Source organism: Brachycentrus maculatus, unplaced genomic scaffold (assembly GCF_059751285.1).
Source record: "Brachycentrus maculatus isolate JH-2025_06_01 unplaced genomic scaffold, ASM5975128v1 h1tg000566l, whole genome shotgun sequence".
Taxonomy (NCBI): Eukaryota; Metazoa; Arthropoda; class Insecta; order Trichoptera; family Brachycentridae; genus Brachycentrus; species Brachycentrus maculatus.
In genome coordinates, this window is record NW_028281308.1 from 644,280 (window position 1) to 660,000 (window position 15,721).

Sequence of the window (15,721 nt, forward strand, 5' to 3'; positions counted from 1 at the left end):
TATATATATATAAATATATATATATATAATATATATATATATATATATATATATATATATATATATATATATATATATATATATATATATATATATATATGCATATATATATATTTATATATATATATATATATATATATATATATATATATATATATATATATATATATATATATATATATATATATATATATATATATATATATATATATATATATATATATATATATATATATGCATATATATATATTATATATATATATATATATATATATATATATATATATATATATATATATATATATATATATATATATATATAAATAAATATATATATATATAACGCCAGAAAATATCTTTTTCATTTGATTCTCAAGCCCCGTATTCCACTTCCCCGACTTCCATCTTATACACACATATTCTTCTTCATCTACGTTGACATGTCAAAAACAATATGAAAAATAACTCCTAAAACTGGAGATAATCCAGATTTGTGACAAGTATTTGGACACACTCAGAATGTTGCTAACTTAGTATTATGTATGTATCCATATAGCATGGTAGGTTACTCACTAATTCAACTATCCAAATTTACCGTTCTCAGTTATTTTGTAAATATATGGATTTTAATATTTATCGGACTTTTATTATAAATACCTCGCCCCCATAACCTTGTCTGTCCAACAGTCGGCAGTCTAGTATCAACATATTCTAGAAAGAGACATAAAGGCGGGGACTGACCGGAGCATTTGGTGGTAAGGTAACACGTTACGAGCATTCGGCAGTCAGTACAGCGAGCCGAGCGCTCCATCCATAGTGTCGGATGCTTGCCGCGAGCGACGTTACGACGAAATGCTCCGGTCAGTCTTCACCTTTGAAGGAAGCTTTGAAAAGCTACAAGACCAATTCATTATACAGAACTACCTTGGAAGATTGAATTGTATACATATAATCCGCCTCCGTAGTGTAATGGTCACCACGTTCGGCTACCATTCTGGAGATCCCAGGGGGGTCAAATATATATAAGTGATTTTTTCACTGTAATATTTATTCAATATTACCCTGGACTGGTACCTAAAGCGGAGGGCTGATCACCTTTCCTTCGTGTATGAACGATCAAGATAACACTGCGTTTATATGACGCAGTGCCCTATGCACCATTGGGGTGCGGATAAGGGTTTTATTATTTATTAATTAATTGTACGGAATTGTAGCAAGAAATAAAGGTGAAAGGCAACATTGCAAAGCAGAATGAAGGGGATTGACCGATAGGAGATGTAGGCACTATGGAAAGGAATGAGTAAAAGGGCAGTGCGGACAGTCTCAGCTCTCTCTGCTGGCTACTCTAGCTGTTTGGTTCAAGACACTACTCTCTAGTCTCTTGACACAAGTCGCCTCTTATGGCTTGACGTTCTACGGTCACTTAACCTCAGTGCCTACGTCTTGGACCCGTCTGCTTCTTTTCTGCCAGCATCCCCTGCATCCAACGGCCGCACTGAACATAGAAAATTTAGATCGATACATTCTTACGAAGACTGACAATTGCTGCCAGCGGCCATCAAGATAATCCTTCGCCACCGCCTACCCGAAGCAGCTTATAGAATCCAGTCCAGCATCATCACCGCCACGACCAGTATGACCACTGCCAATTCTAATTAACCTACCTTCATTCCGTTTTTAAACTTTAATTCACCTACCTTCACAGAGTTTTTAAACTTTAATTTTCTGCCTTTCTTAGAGTCCTAGTATAAGTAAAATTAAGTAAATCTTAGGTTAAGTTGCATTAACTAAATTATACTTGGTTCAATTTAGTTTATTGCATTTACTGAATTCAAAAGTAAATCGTTATTGATTATTTTTTTCCCAGTCCTCTCTATCATCTCACTACCTGCTCACTTCTTATGATTTTAACATCAAACTTCAACATTAATGATGTTTTGTTTTTACAGTAACTTATCATATCTTTTATCTTGACGATTACGGTTCGGTAAAGAAATAATTATTTGACGAACGGACTGATAAAATATATCAAGCGTGATAAGCTCGGCCGGAAGGTTAGGGTAGGTACTTAGTACATGCTTATTGATACCAATGAAGCGATATTGTCTATGTGCCATCGGTGGCATGAAATTAGATAGTCTTTGGTCTTTGCCATGTGCTGTCGGCGGCGTTGCGCGTACCCTGCAGGTAATTATTGTGATAGTTGTTGATTTAATGTAAAGTAAGCAGTAATAATGATATATTTCACTTAATGAACCTAATATTTTGTCACGACAATGAGTGTTCTTGGTAGAACTTAATGATTCCTCCTTGTAAACGATAATAAATGATAGCAGTTGTAGCTGTCAAAATTGAAACAAAGCAAGTTCTCACATTTCCAAGTAATGGGATACAGTAAATGGGGAAATTATTCAAGATAACAGAGATGAGAATTTACTAATTTCGAGTATCGATGTTTATTGTTTAATGCTATGAAGTTAATTCAGAAAAAGCGTTATAAGCGGTCACTTTAATTTTATGCATTTTATTTTCATCATTGTAATCATAATAATAATCCAGGTTTTAAAATTTCAGGCTAAACTAATATTTTTCCCTTCAAATCTTCACTAGAAGATTAAAAAACAAATGGATTGTACTTTAGCTACTGTTAAGGCTGAACTGGGAGATGAAGAAGGGGATACTCTAACTTTCTCCGCTGGTGATGGGCCACTTCTCGGGGGCTGCCATAATTTACGACATTGTTATGTCGACTTATCATACTCTAGAATTATTAACCCGCATGATCCTATTATCAAAGAGGAACCGGGAAGTGAAAATGCTTCTCTCCATACTACGAAATACCTGAACGAGGGACCAGGAGTACTGGAAACTGCTATTGATCAACAATACAAAGTTATATCTAGCGATATCGTCATCCTCACCGAAATAGATATTGATCTTCCTGACATTAAACAAGAGTGCGCAGAATCCTCGAGCAGACGTGAAGCTGAATCTTGTAAGTAACACTTTGTAGTATGATCTGACTTATCTCCACATGTGTGACGCGGTTTCAGAGAGATGCCGAGCATGGGGCATTTCATCGCTAGAAGCCCGACACATAAAAGTTCTTGTTTAGTCAATTTAAGCCACTACAAAAATGACATTAATTTACTTCAACCGCTTCCGTCTATTGCAACTGAGAATACAATTCAATGTGTTCAAAACTGGTAAACCTATCTGTGTTTTTGTCGTGTAAAAATAAAAGACCTTTAATATTTAAACTATTTATTTACAGGCATGTAGTTAATGGGTTGTCATTTTTGTTAAAGCGATATTCATGAATGATTCGAATTAAATTGTTGTATTGTTTACTTTCGGTGACCAATTTCAATTGCTTTGTATAATGAAACCAGATACAGTGAGTACTTGTGTAAGAAGCTTCTATACTGATTTAAAGAGATCCGGTATAAAAGGTGCGTAACTTACTTTCTTGAAGCGTTGTAGTATTATTATTATTAGTATAGGGTATGGTATACTTGAACACTTGTAGACACCAGCAGCTGTACAAGTATATGGATGTGCAACGGAACATCGCAGCTAGTGCTGTAATTTACTCTTTCCTGCTATTTATTCTCCATTTCCCTTCCTACATAGCATACTTGTTATATATTTATAGTCCTGGCATCCAGAGGTGATTTTTTAATATTTTTTTTTACTGTTTTATATCAGCTTTGTGCAATAATTTTATTTTTATAATAAAAATGTAAAACTACAACTATAAATTATGACAATTTTAAAACAAAGTTACATTTTGATTATAAAATGGAAAGCCACAAAGTTAGTGTTTCAAATATGAATATTAATTTTAATTTTATTTTCAGATTTAAGTAGAAGTGAAACAAGATCTTCATGTTCAGAGTATATCAAGCGTAAATGTTCACAGAAAGTAGCGTTAAAGAGTCATATGTTAATTCACACTGGTGAGAAACCCTTCTCTTGTTCAGAGTGTGATTATAAATGTTCACGGAAAGGAACGTTAAAGAGTCACATGTTAATTCAAACTGGTGAGAAACCCTTCTCTTGTTCAGAGTGTGATTATAAATGTTCACATAAAGTGAGTTTAAAGAATCACATGTTAATTCACACTGGTGAGAAACCCTTCTCTTGTTCAGAGTGTGATTATAAATATTCACGGAAAGGATTGTTAAAGAGTCACATGTTAATTCACACTGGTGAGAAACCCTTCTCTTGTTCAGAGTGTGATTATAAATGTTCACGGATAACAAATTTAAAGAGACACATGTTAATTCATACTGGTGAGAAACCCTTCTCTTGTTCAGAGTGTGATTATAAATGTTCATGGAAAGTAACGTTAAAGAGTCACATGTTAATTCACACTGGTGAGAAACCCTTCTCTTGTTCAGAGTGTGATTATAAATGTTCACATAAAGTGAGTTTAAAGAATCACATGTTAATTCACACTGGTGAGAAACCCTTCTCTTGTTCAGAGTGTGATTATAAATGTTCACGGAAAGGATTGTTAAAGAGTCACATGTTAATTCACACTGGTGAGAAACCCTTCTCTTGTTCAGAGTGTGATTATAAATCTTCACTGAAAGGAACGTTAAAGAGGCACATGTTAATTCATACTGGTGAGAAACCCTTCTCTTGTTCAGAGTGTGATTATAAATGTTCACAGAAAAAGAATTTAAAGAGTCACATGTCAATTCACACTGGTGAGAAACCCTTCTCTTGTTCAGAGTGTGATTACAAATGTTTGGAGAAAGGAAGTTTAAAGAGGCACATGGTAATTCACACTGGTGAGAAACCCTTCTCTTGTTCAGAGTGTGATTTTAAATGTTCACAGAAAGCAAATTTAAAGAGACACATGTTAATTCATACTGGTGAGAAACCCATCTCTTGTTCAGAATGTGATTATAAATGTTCACAGAAAGGAACGTTAAAGAGTCACATGTTAATTCATACTGGTGAGAAACCCTTCTCTTGTTCTTAGTGTGATTATAAATGTCCACGCCCAATCCTTGACTCACTGCGGCGTGGACATGTTCAGATGGCTACGTGAATACTTGCACACATTAGCTCAACGACAGAAATGGCGACAGAGTGCTACCCCGCTAGCCGTTGGTGATCTGGTGGTTATCCAAGACGCCGCCTCCCCCCGCAACCAGTGGCCACGAGGGAGTATCTTTGAGACAACCCAAGGTGGAGACGGACAAGTTCGCAGAGCCAATGTGCAGACATCGACGGGGATCTATGTACGTACGACCAGCGATCAAATTGGCCGTGCTAGATTTCTTCGCAGAGAAGGTTCCCACGTAGGATGGTGGGGAGTGTTAGCGACGTCGCACGGTGGAGTACGCCCTGGTGAAAAGTATGTGAAATAATTGTTAAATTTTATGGCTGAAAATGTTTTGAAAGTGAAACAAAATCATTGTTCAATATTTGTTCTCTTAATTTAACGCTAATACAACACTTCATAGTGTAAAATATGTACTTTTCTTTGAAAATTTCGTGTAACAAATAAATAATAAAACATAAGGTTTTTTTTTGTCTTTATTTCAAACTTACATTGAATTACATTAAAAGTTATAAGATATATACAGAGATACTAAAAGAAAATATATAATACACAAAAAAATACTACTTGGAATCTGAAGATAAATATTCGTTTTTTGAATCATGTCCTTTACATTCTTCATCTGCTGATTCAGGCAATAAATAGTTTTGCGTGAAAATCCATAGTTTTGCGTGAAAATGGTTTATCTTTTTTCTTGGGGTGCATCTTGTTTAATTTAGTAATGGATCCGAACTGAGTAATACTCTATTTAAAACATCCCGATTGCATACTTCCCGCGAGAACTTGATGTACGATTTAGCAGGTCTTGCAACTTTACTTCATTAGAATTTTCAGTAATACATATCGCCTCTTCTTAAGGAAAGCAATGTAATTTTTCGCTTTTACAATAGAATAACATGGATATACGTTTTTATTGGAAGCTTGAATAACTTCACATTGTTTTCTTATAAAGTCAGCTTCTACAAATATTCCTAAAGCTTTAGTTGGAGTGAGTTAGTTTACATTTTTCTGTTCTCATTTTTCTGAGTAAATGATTTTTTTTTATACTTAGAAGCCCGTGTTGGAGTTGCTGTCTTGTCTTTGAACAATTTTGAAATGTCAATATGTCCTGCAGCTCATTGACTCAAATTGGTTGCATAACTTAGTTCATCAGATGAAATTTCTTCCCTCAGCTTTTTTGTTTTTCGTCGCTTTCTGTTTTCGCTTAAGTTTGCCTTTCTTTCGTGGGTCTACCAACTTCGAATAATTCATACGAAGGCAGTCGAATAGAATTTGAATGCCATTGTTTATTTTTTTGTAAAAAGCGATCTTTTCCTATTCCTTTTCCTATTCCTAAAGTTTTTTTCCAATTATTCCATTTTTGTCAATATATTTACAAGTGCATTATCGCATGATATTAAACAAGTATTTCCTTGCACTTCCTTGATGTTTTCCATTCTCTCCTCTGCCGCTGTTAACAAAAGAAATAAATAATGCCATAAAAATATTATACAATTTCGTAGAACATTAAGTTCAATATTATATATATATATATATATATATATATATATATATATATATATATATATATATATATATATATATATATATATATATATATATATATATATATATATATATATATATATATATATATATATATATATATATATATATATATATATATATATATATATATATATATATATATATATATATATATATATATATATATATATATATATATATATATATATATATAAATGTAAAAATCAATATATATAGAATGCATATAGCATATTTATCGTCTTCCATTGCAATAATAAATTCATCGACCACAACTGAACTTATTATACTACCTAACGTAACGGTCTTAATTGAATCCACAACGCTCGGGTTGCGAGTGACCTGGAGACCAGATTTCGTGGTTGAGGGGATTAAAAATGACGATTCCATATCATATTGTTGATCGATATTGTGGTTCAATATATTTTTTTAAATTTAACGTTTTCAGCAAATCTTACTTTCGCACACTTTTCGACAGGGCGTACTCCAGTTCTAGTGCCGAACACTTCCGAATTAAGAACTGGAGTTTTTTCACCACACCTTCTCGCATCAATCCTGACCAACGCAGCAACGGTATTTACGACAGCGCTAGACCATCGGGACTCGGCCCTCCTCGCGCCGCGGAAGAGACCACCACCTGTGCAGTTTCCTAGTCTCGTGCGGACGTAGACGTCTCGTACATAGCCCATTCATTTTCTATTGGATTCAGATCAGGACAGTTCCCGGGTCAAATCAGCGATTTAACTCTGGAAAAATTATATAATTCAGCTATCTATAAGAATAATAATCAATTATACATCACTTAGGTAAATATATTTTGAAACACATGTTTACTCGCAGTACGGGCCCTACTAAGATAAGGTGCAGAAAATTGTCTGGGAATATAGGATCGGCAGTGTTTTGACTGGTATCCTAAACCTGTCCGGGAGTATGTACGTATATGTATGGCCATACCAAATTTTCCTCAAAGGAGTATGGCCGTACATGTGTGGCGGATACAAAACATGATTTAGGACGTGATTTATATCAAAACATGATTTATGACAAAATTATCGCTGTTTCGATAAATCATGTTAACTATTGTATTTTTTATTTATTTAAGAAAATATGTTAATTATAGCATCGACTTTGATGTAAAATTATAAAAATAAAAAAATTTATTATTAGACCAGCGACCGGGTTTCGTCGTTACCGACATCATCAGACTGGTCCAGTCTGATGATGTCGGTAACGACGAAACCCGGTCGCTGGTCAAATAAAAAAGTGGAAAAGCTAAAAATATTGGTTTTAATCTAATAATAAATAAAAAATGCAATTCCATCACGAAGTGTCAGTGGATAATATAAAACTATTAAAATTAAAAAAATCACTCCCCAGATACAGCCTTGTCCACAGAAACTCACTTCCGGATAAGTTAATTGCTGGAATGAGTAGAACAATGCCAGGGTGTTTATATACATATTACACTGGCCAACAATGATTTTGTAACTGAAATTTTGACGACTGATTTGGACCAAGTTAATCGTTCTTATTCAAAGTCTATATGGTGACAAGCTTGTATCACGTCAAGTTTTGCTGTTACATGCATATCGACGTGCCCTACTAATTTTTGACAATTTTAAGATATTCGGCGTACGTTATCAACAGACCGTTATCTACAAATATAAATAAACAAAAAATATATATAAAATAAATTACGCCTAGTTTTCAAGCGTATAAGACGCTATCTACACCAAATTTTCTAAATGAACTGGACTCCCAAAACGCAAACTACTTAATTTTGACCAAGCATCCGGTTTTAAAACGATTTAATACATTATTTTATTGTGTTTTTGAATGTTTAATACTAGTTTAGAATTTTAGATGATACCGTTAATAAAAAATACGTTGAAACAATCTTTTAAGCTCCCAGGAGTAAAGTAACAGATTTGCAGATAGAGTACTTAACGTAGGGGCCGTCGATATTATTGTTTGTATTGACCCCATACGTTGAAATCGTAATAGTGATTGGTATCCAGACATGTTTTAGTCTAAGGTCTAAGGGATTCAAAAAAAGTATTGATAATTATGTAGCAACAGTGGAAATATATTAACTTATTTATATTGAATACGAAAGCATTATATGTTTATATATTTATAGATAAATTTTAGTCAATAACAGAATTAAAAATTTCTATAACTAAAAAATCTGACGTGGTACATTTTTCTTGCTTTGGTTTTTGAATTCAGCTATGCAAAGTGCATAAAGATCGGGTATTTTCTTGCCAGTTACAAAATAAAAGTTGTAAATTGTGGGCCAGTGTTATCAAACACATTTTATCATTAATTGATTCGGCAGTCACTTTGTGGTAAAATCTATCCATTTTTAATTAATGTTTTACTCAGTAAATACCACTTTTTCTTAAAATCCACTGTGTCACGTGTTTCGATGCATTCCGCATCATTTTCAAACACCAATGCAATCGGCATCTGCCGATATTGCGCAATTATCAAACATTTCCGGATAGCAAAATTCCTTTTGACATTTGCGCAAAAAATCTTCGTTCACTCTCGCAATTCTTTCCTGCGAAATAAATAAATTCATTCATAGTAGCAGATTAGAACATGATGCGGAATGCATGGAAACACGTGTCACAGTAGATTTGAAGAAATAGTGGTATTTACTAAGTAAAACATTTTATTTTTTGACATCTCATCAAGATGAAAAAGAACATGGAAGTTTGGGCATTTACGGGGCTGACGACCGTCATAGGCTGGTTTAAGTGATCACTTTACACACGTGTAACATTCACCAATTTTACCCATTATTGACAACCACACTACTCAAATTCTTGGAAGTTCTATATACATATGAACCAATTTAGAAACCTATATATATATATATATATATATATATATATATATATATATATATATATATATATATATATATATATATATATATATATATATATATATATATATATATATATTTATATTTATATATATAAATATATATATATATATATATGTATATATATATATATATATATATATATATATATATATATATATATATATATATATATATATATATATATATATATATATATATATATATATATATATATATATATATATATATATATATATATATATATATATATATATATATATATATATATATATATATATATATATATATATATATATATATATATATATATATATATATAACGCTAGAAAAGATTGAATCATATACATATAATCCGCCTCCGTAGTGTAATGGTCACCACGTTCGGCTACCATTCTGGAGATCCCAGGGGGGTCAAATAAATATAAGTGATTTTTTCACTGTAATATTTATTCAATATTACCCTGGACTGGTACCTAAAGCGGAGGGCTGATCACCTTTCCTTCGTGTATGAACGATCAAGATAACACTGCGTTTATATGACACAGTGCCCTATGCACCATTGGGGTGCGGATAAGGGTTTTATTATTTATTAATTAATTGTACGGAATTGTAGTAAGAAATAAAGGTGAAAGGCAACATTGCAAAGCAGAATGAAGGGGATTGACCGATAGGAGATGTAGGCACTATGGAAAGGAATGAGTAAAAGGGCAGTGCGGACAGTCTCAGCTCTCTCTGCTGGCTACTCTAGCTGTTTGGTTCAAGACACTACTCTCTAGTCTCTTGACACAAGTCGCCTCTTATGGCTTGACGTTCTACGGTCACTTAACCTCAGTGCCTACGTCTTGGACCCGTCTGCTTCTTTTCTGCCAGCATCCAACGGCCGCACTGAACATATAAAATCTGGATCGAGACATTCTTACGAAGACTGACAATTGCTGCCAGCGGCCATCAAGATAATCTTTCGCCACCGCCTACCCGAAGCAGTTTCCAGTCCAGCATCATCACCGCCGCGACCAGTATGACCACTGCCAATTCTAATTAACCTACCTTCATTCCGTTTTTAAACTTTAATTCACCTACCTTCACAGAGTTTTTAAACTTTAATTTTCTGCCTTTCTTAGAGTCCTAGTATAAGTAAAATTAAGTAAATCTTAGGTTAAGTTGCATTAACTAAATTATACTTGGTTCAATTTAGTTTATTGCATTTACTGAATTCAAAAGTAAATCGTTATTGATTGTTTTTTTCCCAATCCTCTCTATCATCTCACCACCTGCTCACTTCTAATGATTTTAACATCAAACCTCAACATTAATGATATTTTGTTTTTACAGTAACTTATCATATCTTTTATCTTGACGATTACGGTTCGGTAAAGAAATAATTATTTGACGAACGGACTGATAAAATATATCAAGCGTGATAAGTTCGGCCGGAAGGTTAGGGTAGGTACTTAGTACATGCTCATTGATACCAATGAAGCGATATTGTCTATGTGCCATCGGTGGCATGAAATTAGATAGTCTTTGGTTTTTGCCATGTGCTGTCGGCGACGTTGCGCGTACCCTGCAGGTAATTATTGTGATAGTTGTTGATTTAATGTAAAGTAAGCAGTAATAATGATATATTTCACTTAATGAACCTAATATTTTGTCACGACAATGAGTGTTCTTGGTAGAACTTAATGATTCCTCCTTGTAAACGACAATAAATGATAGCAGTTGTAGCTGTCAAAATTGAAACAATGCAAGTTCTCACATTTCCAAGTAATGGGATACAGTAAATGGGGAAATTATTCGTGATAACAGATGAGAATTTACTAATTTCGAGTATCGATGTTTATTGTTTAATGCTATGAATTTAATTAAAAAAAAGCGTTGTAAGCGGTCACTTGCAACTTGCATATATCTTTTCTAAATTTCAGTGATGTGGTTGTCAATCGTGTGTAGAATGGTGAGTATAATTAAGTGTAATCCACGTTTTAAAATTTCAGGCTAAACTAATATTTTTCCCTTCAAATCTTCACTAGAATATTAAAAAACAAATGGATCCTACTTTAGCTACTGTTAAGGCTGAACTGGAAGATGAAGAAGGGTATACTCTCCCTTTCTCCGCTGGTGATGGGCCACTTCTCGGGGGCTGCCATAATTTACGACATTGTTATGTCGACTTGTCATACTCCAGAATTATTAACCCACATGATCCTATTATCAAAGAGGAACCGGGAAGTGAAAATGCTTCTCTCCATACTACGAAATACCTGGACGAGGAGCCAGTAGTACCGGAAACTGCTACTGATCTACAATACAAAGTAATATCTAGCGATATCGTCATCCTCACCGAAATAGATATTGATCTTCCTGACATTAAACAAGAGTGCGCAGAATCCTCGAGCAGACGTGAAGCTGAATCTTGTAAGTAACACTTTGTAGTATGATCTGACTTATCTCCACATGTGTGACGCGGTTTCAGAGAGATGCCGAGCATGGGGCATTTCATCGCTAGAAGCCCGACATATAATAGTTCTTGTTTAGTCAATTTAAGCAACTAAAAAACGACATTATTTTATTTTAATCGCTTCCGTTTATTGCGACTGAGGATACAATTCAATGTGTTCAAAACTGGTAAACCTATCTGTGTTTTTGTCGTGTAAAAATAAAAGACCTTTAATATTTATACTATTTATTTACTGGCATGTAGTTAATGGTAAGTCATTTTTGTTAAAGCGATATTCATGAATGATTCGAATTAAATTGTTGTATTGTTTACTTTCGGTGACCAATTTCAATTGCTTTGTATAATGAAACCAGATACAGTGAGTACTTGTGTAAGAAGCTTCTATACTGATTTAAAGAGATCCGGTATAAAAGGTGCGTAACTTACTTTCTTGAAGCGTTGTAGTATTATTAGTCCTTGCATCCAGAGGTGATTTTTTTAATTATTTTTTTTTAACTAACTAACTTACTAACCATCACGCCGCTTCTCCGCAGGGGTAGGCAGAGAGAATCGAACGCCACACCACTCTGTCTTTGCAAACATTCTTTGCCTCTTCTACATTCATGCATCTCCTCATACATACCCGACGATTATTACGACTCCTGACCCGGCCGCTTTCAAGTAATTGACATACCTGATTGTGCCAAGTTTTTCTCGGTCGTCCTCTGCTTCTTTTCCAACTACATTCGCTCCGTAAATTTGTTTAACCGTTCTTTCTTCACTCATACGCTCCACATGTCCAAACCATCTCAACACACCTTTCTTAATTTTATCGATAATGCTTATCTCAGCCTTACATTCTTTCCTTATTTCATCATTCGAACATCTATCAAACATCGTTTTGCCACACATTCGTCTGAGGGATCGCATTTCGACTGCATTCAGTCTGCTTTCATCCTTCTTTTGCCAACTCCATGCTTCGCTTCCATACATAAGGGTTGGAACCAGAACTGCATTGTGTACTGCCAGTTTAGCTTCCGCTGATAGATTTTTATTTGCTAAAACTGATTTTAGTGCACCATTCACTCTGTTCCCAGCATTCACTGTCCTTTCTATGTATTATTTTTTTTTTACTGTTTTATATCAGCTTTGTGCAATCATTTTATTTTTATAATAAAAATGTAACTTAAACTTTAAACTATGACGATTTTAAAACAAAGTTACATTTAAATTATAAAATGGAAAGCCACAAAGTTAGTGTTTCATATATAAATAGAAATTTTATTTTTATTTTCAGATTTAATTAGAAGTGAAACAAGGTCTTCATGTTCAAAGTATATCAAGCGTAAATGTTCACAGAAAAGAACGTTAAAGAGTCATATGTTTATTCACACTGGTGAGAAACCCTTCTCTTGTTCAGAGTGTGATTATAAATGTTCACGGAAAGGAACGTTAAAGAGTCACATGTTAATTCACACTGGTGAGAAACCCTTCTCTTGTTCAGAGTGTGATTATAAATGTTCACATAAAGTGAGTTTAAAGAATCACATTTTAATTCACACTGGTGAGAAACCCTTCTCTTGTTCAGAATGTGATTATAAATGTTCACAGATAGCAAATTTAAAGAGTCACATGTTAATTCACACTGGTGAGAAACCCTTCTCTTGTTTAGAGTGTGATTATAAATGTTTACATAAAGTGAGTTTAAAGACTCACATGTTAATTCACACTGGTGAGAAACCCTTCTCTTGTTCAGAGTGTGATTTTCAATGTTCACGGAAAGGAACGTTAAAGAGTCATATGTTAATTCACACTGGTAAGAAACCCTTCTCTTGTTCAGAGTGTGATTATAAATGTTCACTGAAAAAGAGTTTAAAGATACACATGTCCACTCACACTGGTGAGAAACCGTTCTCTTGTTCAGAGTGTGATTACAAATGTTTGGAGAAAGGAATGTTAAAGAGGCACATGGTAATTCACACTGGTGAGAAACCCTTCTCTTGTTCAGAGTGTGATTTTAAATGTTCACGGAAAGGAACGTTAAAGAGCCATATGTTAATTCACACTGGCGAGAAACCCTTCTCTTGTTCAGAGTGTGATTATGAATGTTCACGGAAAGGAACGTTAAAGAGTCATATGTTAATTCACACTGGTAAGAAACCCTTCTCTTGTTCAGAGTGTTATTATAATTGTTCACTGAAAAAGAGTTTAAAGAGACACATGTCCACTCACACTGGTGAGAAACCCTTCTCTTGTTCAGAGTGTGATTACAAATGTTTGGAGAAAGGAAGTTTAAAGAGGCACATGGTAATTCACACTGGTGAGAAACCCTTCTCTTGTTCAGAGTGTGATTTTAAATGTTCACAGAAAGCAAATTTAAAGAGACACATGTTAATTCATACTGGTGAGAAACCCATCTCTTGTTCAGAATGTGATTATAAATGTTCACAGAAAGGAACGTTAAAGAGTCACATGTTAATTCATACTGGTGAGAAACCTTTCTCTTGTTCTTAGTGTGATTATAAATGTCCACGCCCAATCCTTGACTCACTGCGGCGTGGACATGTTCAGATGGCTACGTGAATACTTGCACACATTAGCTCAACGACAGAAATGGCGACAGAGTGCTACCCCGCTAGCCGTTGGTGATCTGGTGGTTATCCAAGACGCCGCCTCCCCCCGCAACCAGTGGCCACGAGGGAGTATCTTTGAGACAACCCAAGGTGGAGACGGACAAGTTCGCAGAGCCATTGTGCAGACATCGACGGGGATCTATGTACGTACGACCAGCGATCAAATTGGCCGTGCTAGATTTCTTCGCAGAGAAGGTTCCCACGTAGGATGGTGGGGAGTGTTAGCGACGTCGCACGGTGGAGTACGCCTTGGTGATAAGTATGTGAAATAATTGTTAAATTTTATGGCTGAAAATATTTTGAAAGTGAAACAAAATCATTGTTTAACATTGTTCTCTTAATTTAACGCTAATACAACACTTCATAGTGTAAAATATGTACTTTTCTTTGAAAATTTCGTGTGACAAATAAATAATAAAAATAATGTTTTTTGTCGTCCTTATTTCAAACTTACATTGAATTACATTAAAAGTTATAAGATATACAGAGATACTTAAAGAAAATATATTATCCACAAAAAAATACTATTTGGAATCTAAAGATAAATATTCGTTTTCCGAATCATCTCCTTTACATTCTTCATCTGCTGATTCAGGCAATAAATAGTAAATCCATAGTTTTGCGTGAAAATGGTTTATCTTTTTTCTTGGGGTGCATCTTGTTTAATTTAGTAATGGATCCGAACTGAGTAATACTCTATTTAAAACATCCCGATTGCATACTTCCCGCGAGAACTTGATGTACGATTTAGCAAGTCTTGCAACTTTACTTCATTAGAATTTTCAGTAATACATATCGCCTCTTCTTAAGGAAAGCAATGTAATTTTTCGCTTTTACAATAGAATAACATGGATATACGTTTTTATTGGAAGCTTGAATAACTTCACATTGTTTTCTTATAAAGTCAGCTTCTACAAATATTCCTAAAGCTTTAGTTGGAGTGAGTTAGTTTACATTTTTCTGTTCTCATTTTTCTGAGTAAATGATTTTTTTTTATACTTAGAAGCCCGTGTTGGAGTTGCTGTCTTGTCTTTGAACAATTTTGAAACGTCAATATGTCCTGCAGCTCATTGACTCAAATTGGTTGCATAACTTAGTTCATCAGATGAAATTTCTTCACTCAGCTTTTTTGTTTT

The 15,721-nt window shown here is 34.0% G+C and overlaps 3 protein-coding genes across 3 annotated transcripts in view; all 3 read left to right on the forward strand.

The window, feature by feature from the left end:
* The window catches only part of LOC148301407 (low density lipoprotein receptor adapter protein 1-like), a 291,630-nt gene that overhangs the window by 21,264 nt on the left and 254,645 nt on the right, over positions 1–15,721 (forward strand). The window lies entirely within an intron of this gene.
* Positions 2,137–5,517, forward strand: LOC148301408 (uncharacterized). Its single transcript, XM_088273348.1, has 3 exons — positions 2,137–2,187; positions 2,575–2,995; positions 3,861–5,517. The coding sequence occupies exons 2-3, from the start codon at positions 2,626–2,628 to the stop codon at positions 4,991–4,993; spliced, it is 1,503 nt and encodes a 500-aa protein (XP_088129474.1). The 5' UTR covers positions 2,137–2,187; positions 2,575–2,625; the 3' UTR covers positions 4,994–5,517.
* LOC148301409 (uncharacterized) lies at positions 11,225–15,006 on the forward strand. Its single transcript, XM_088273347.1, has 2 exons — positions 11,225–11,930; positions 13,250–15,006. Exons 1-2 carry the CDS (start codon positions 11,561–11,563, stop codon positions 14,464–14,466), a joined length of 1,587 nt encoding a protein of 528 aa, XP_088129473.1. The 5' UTR covers positions 11,225–11,560; the 3' UTR covers positions 14,467–15,006.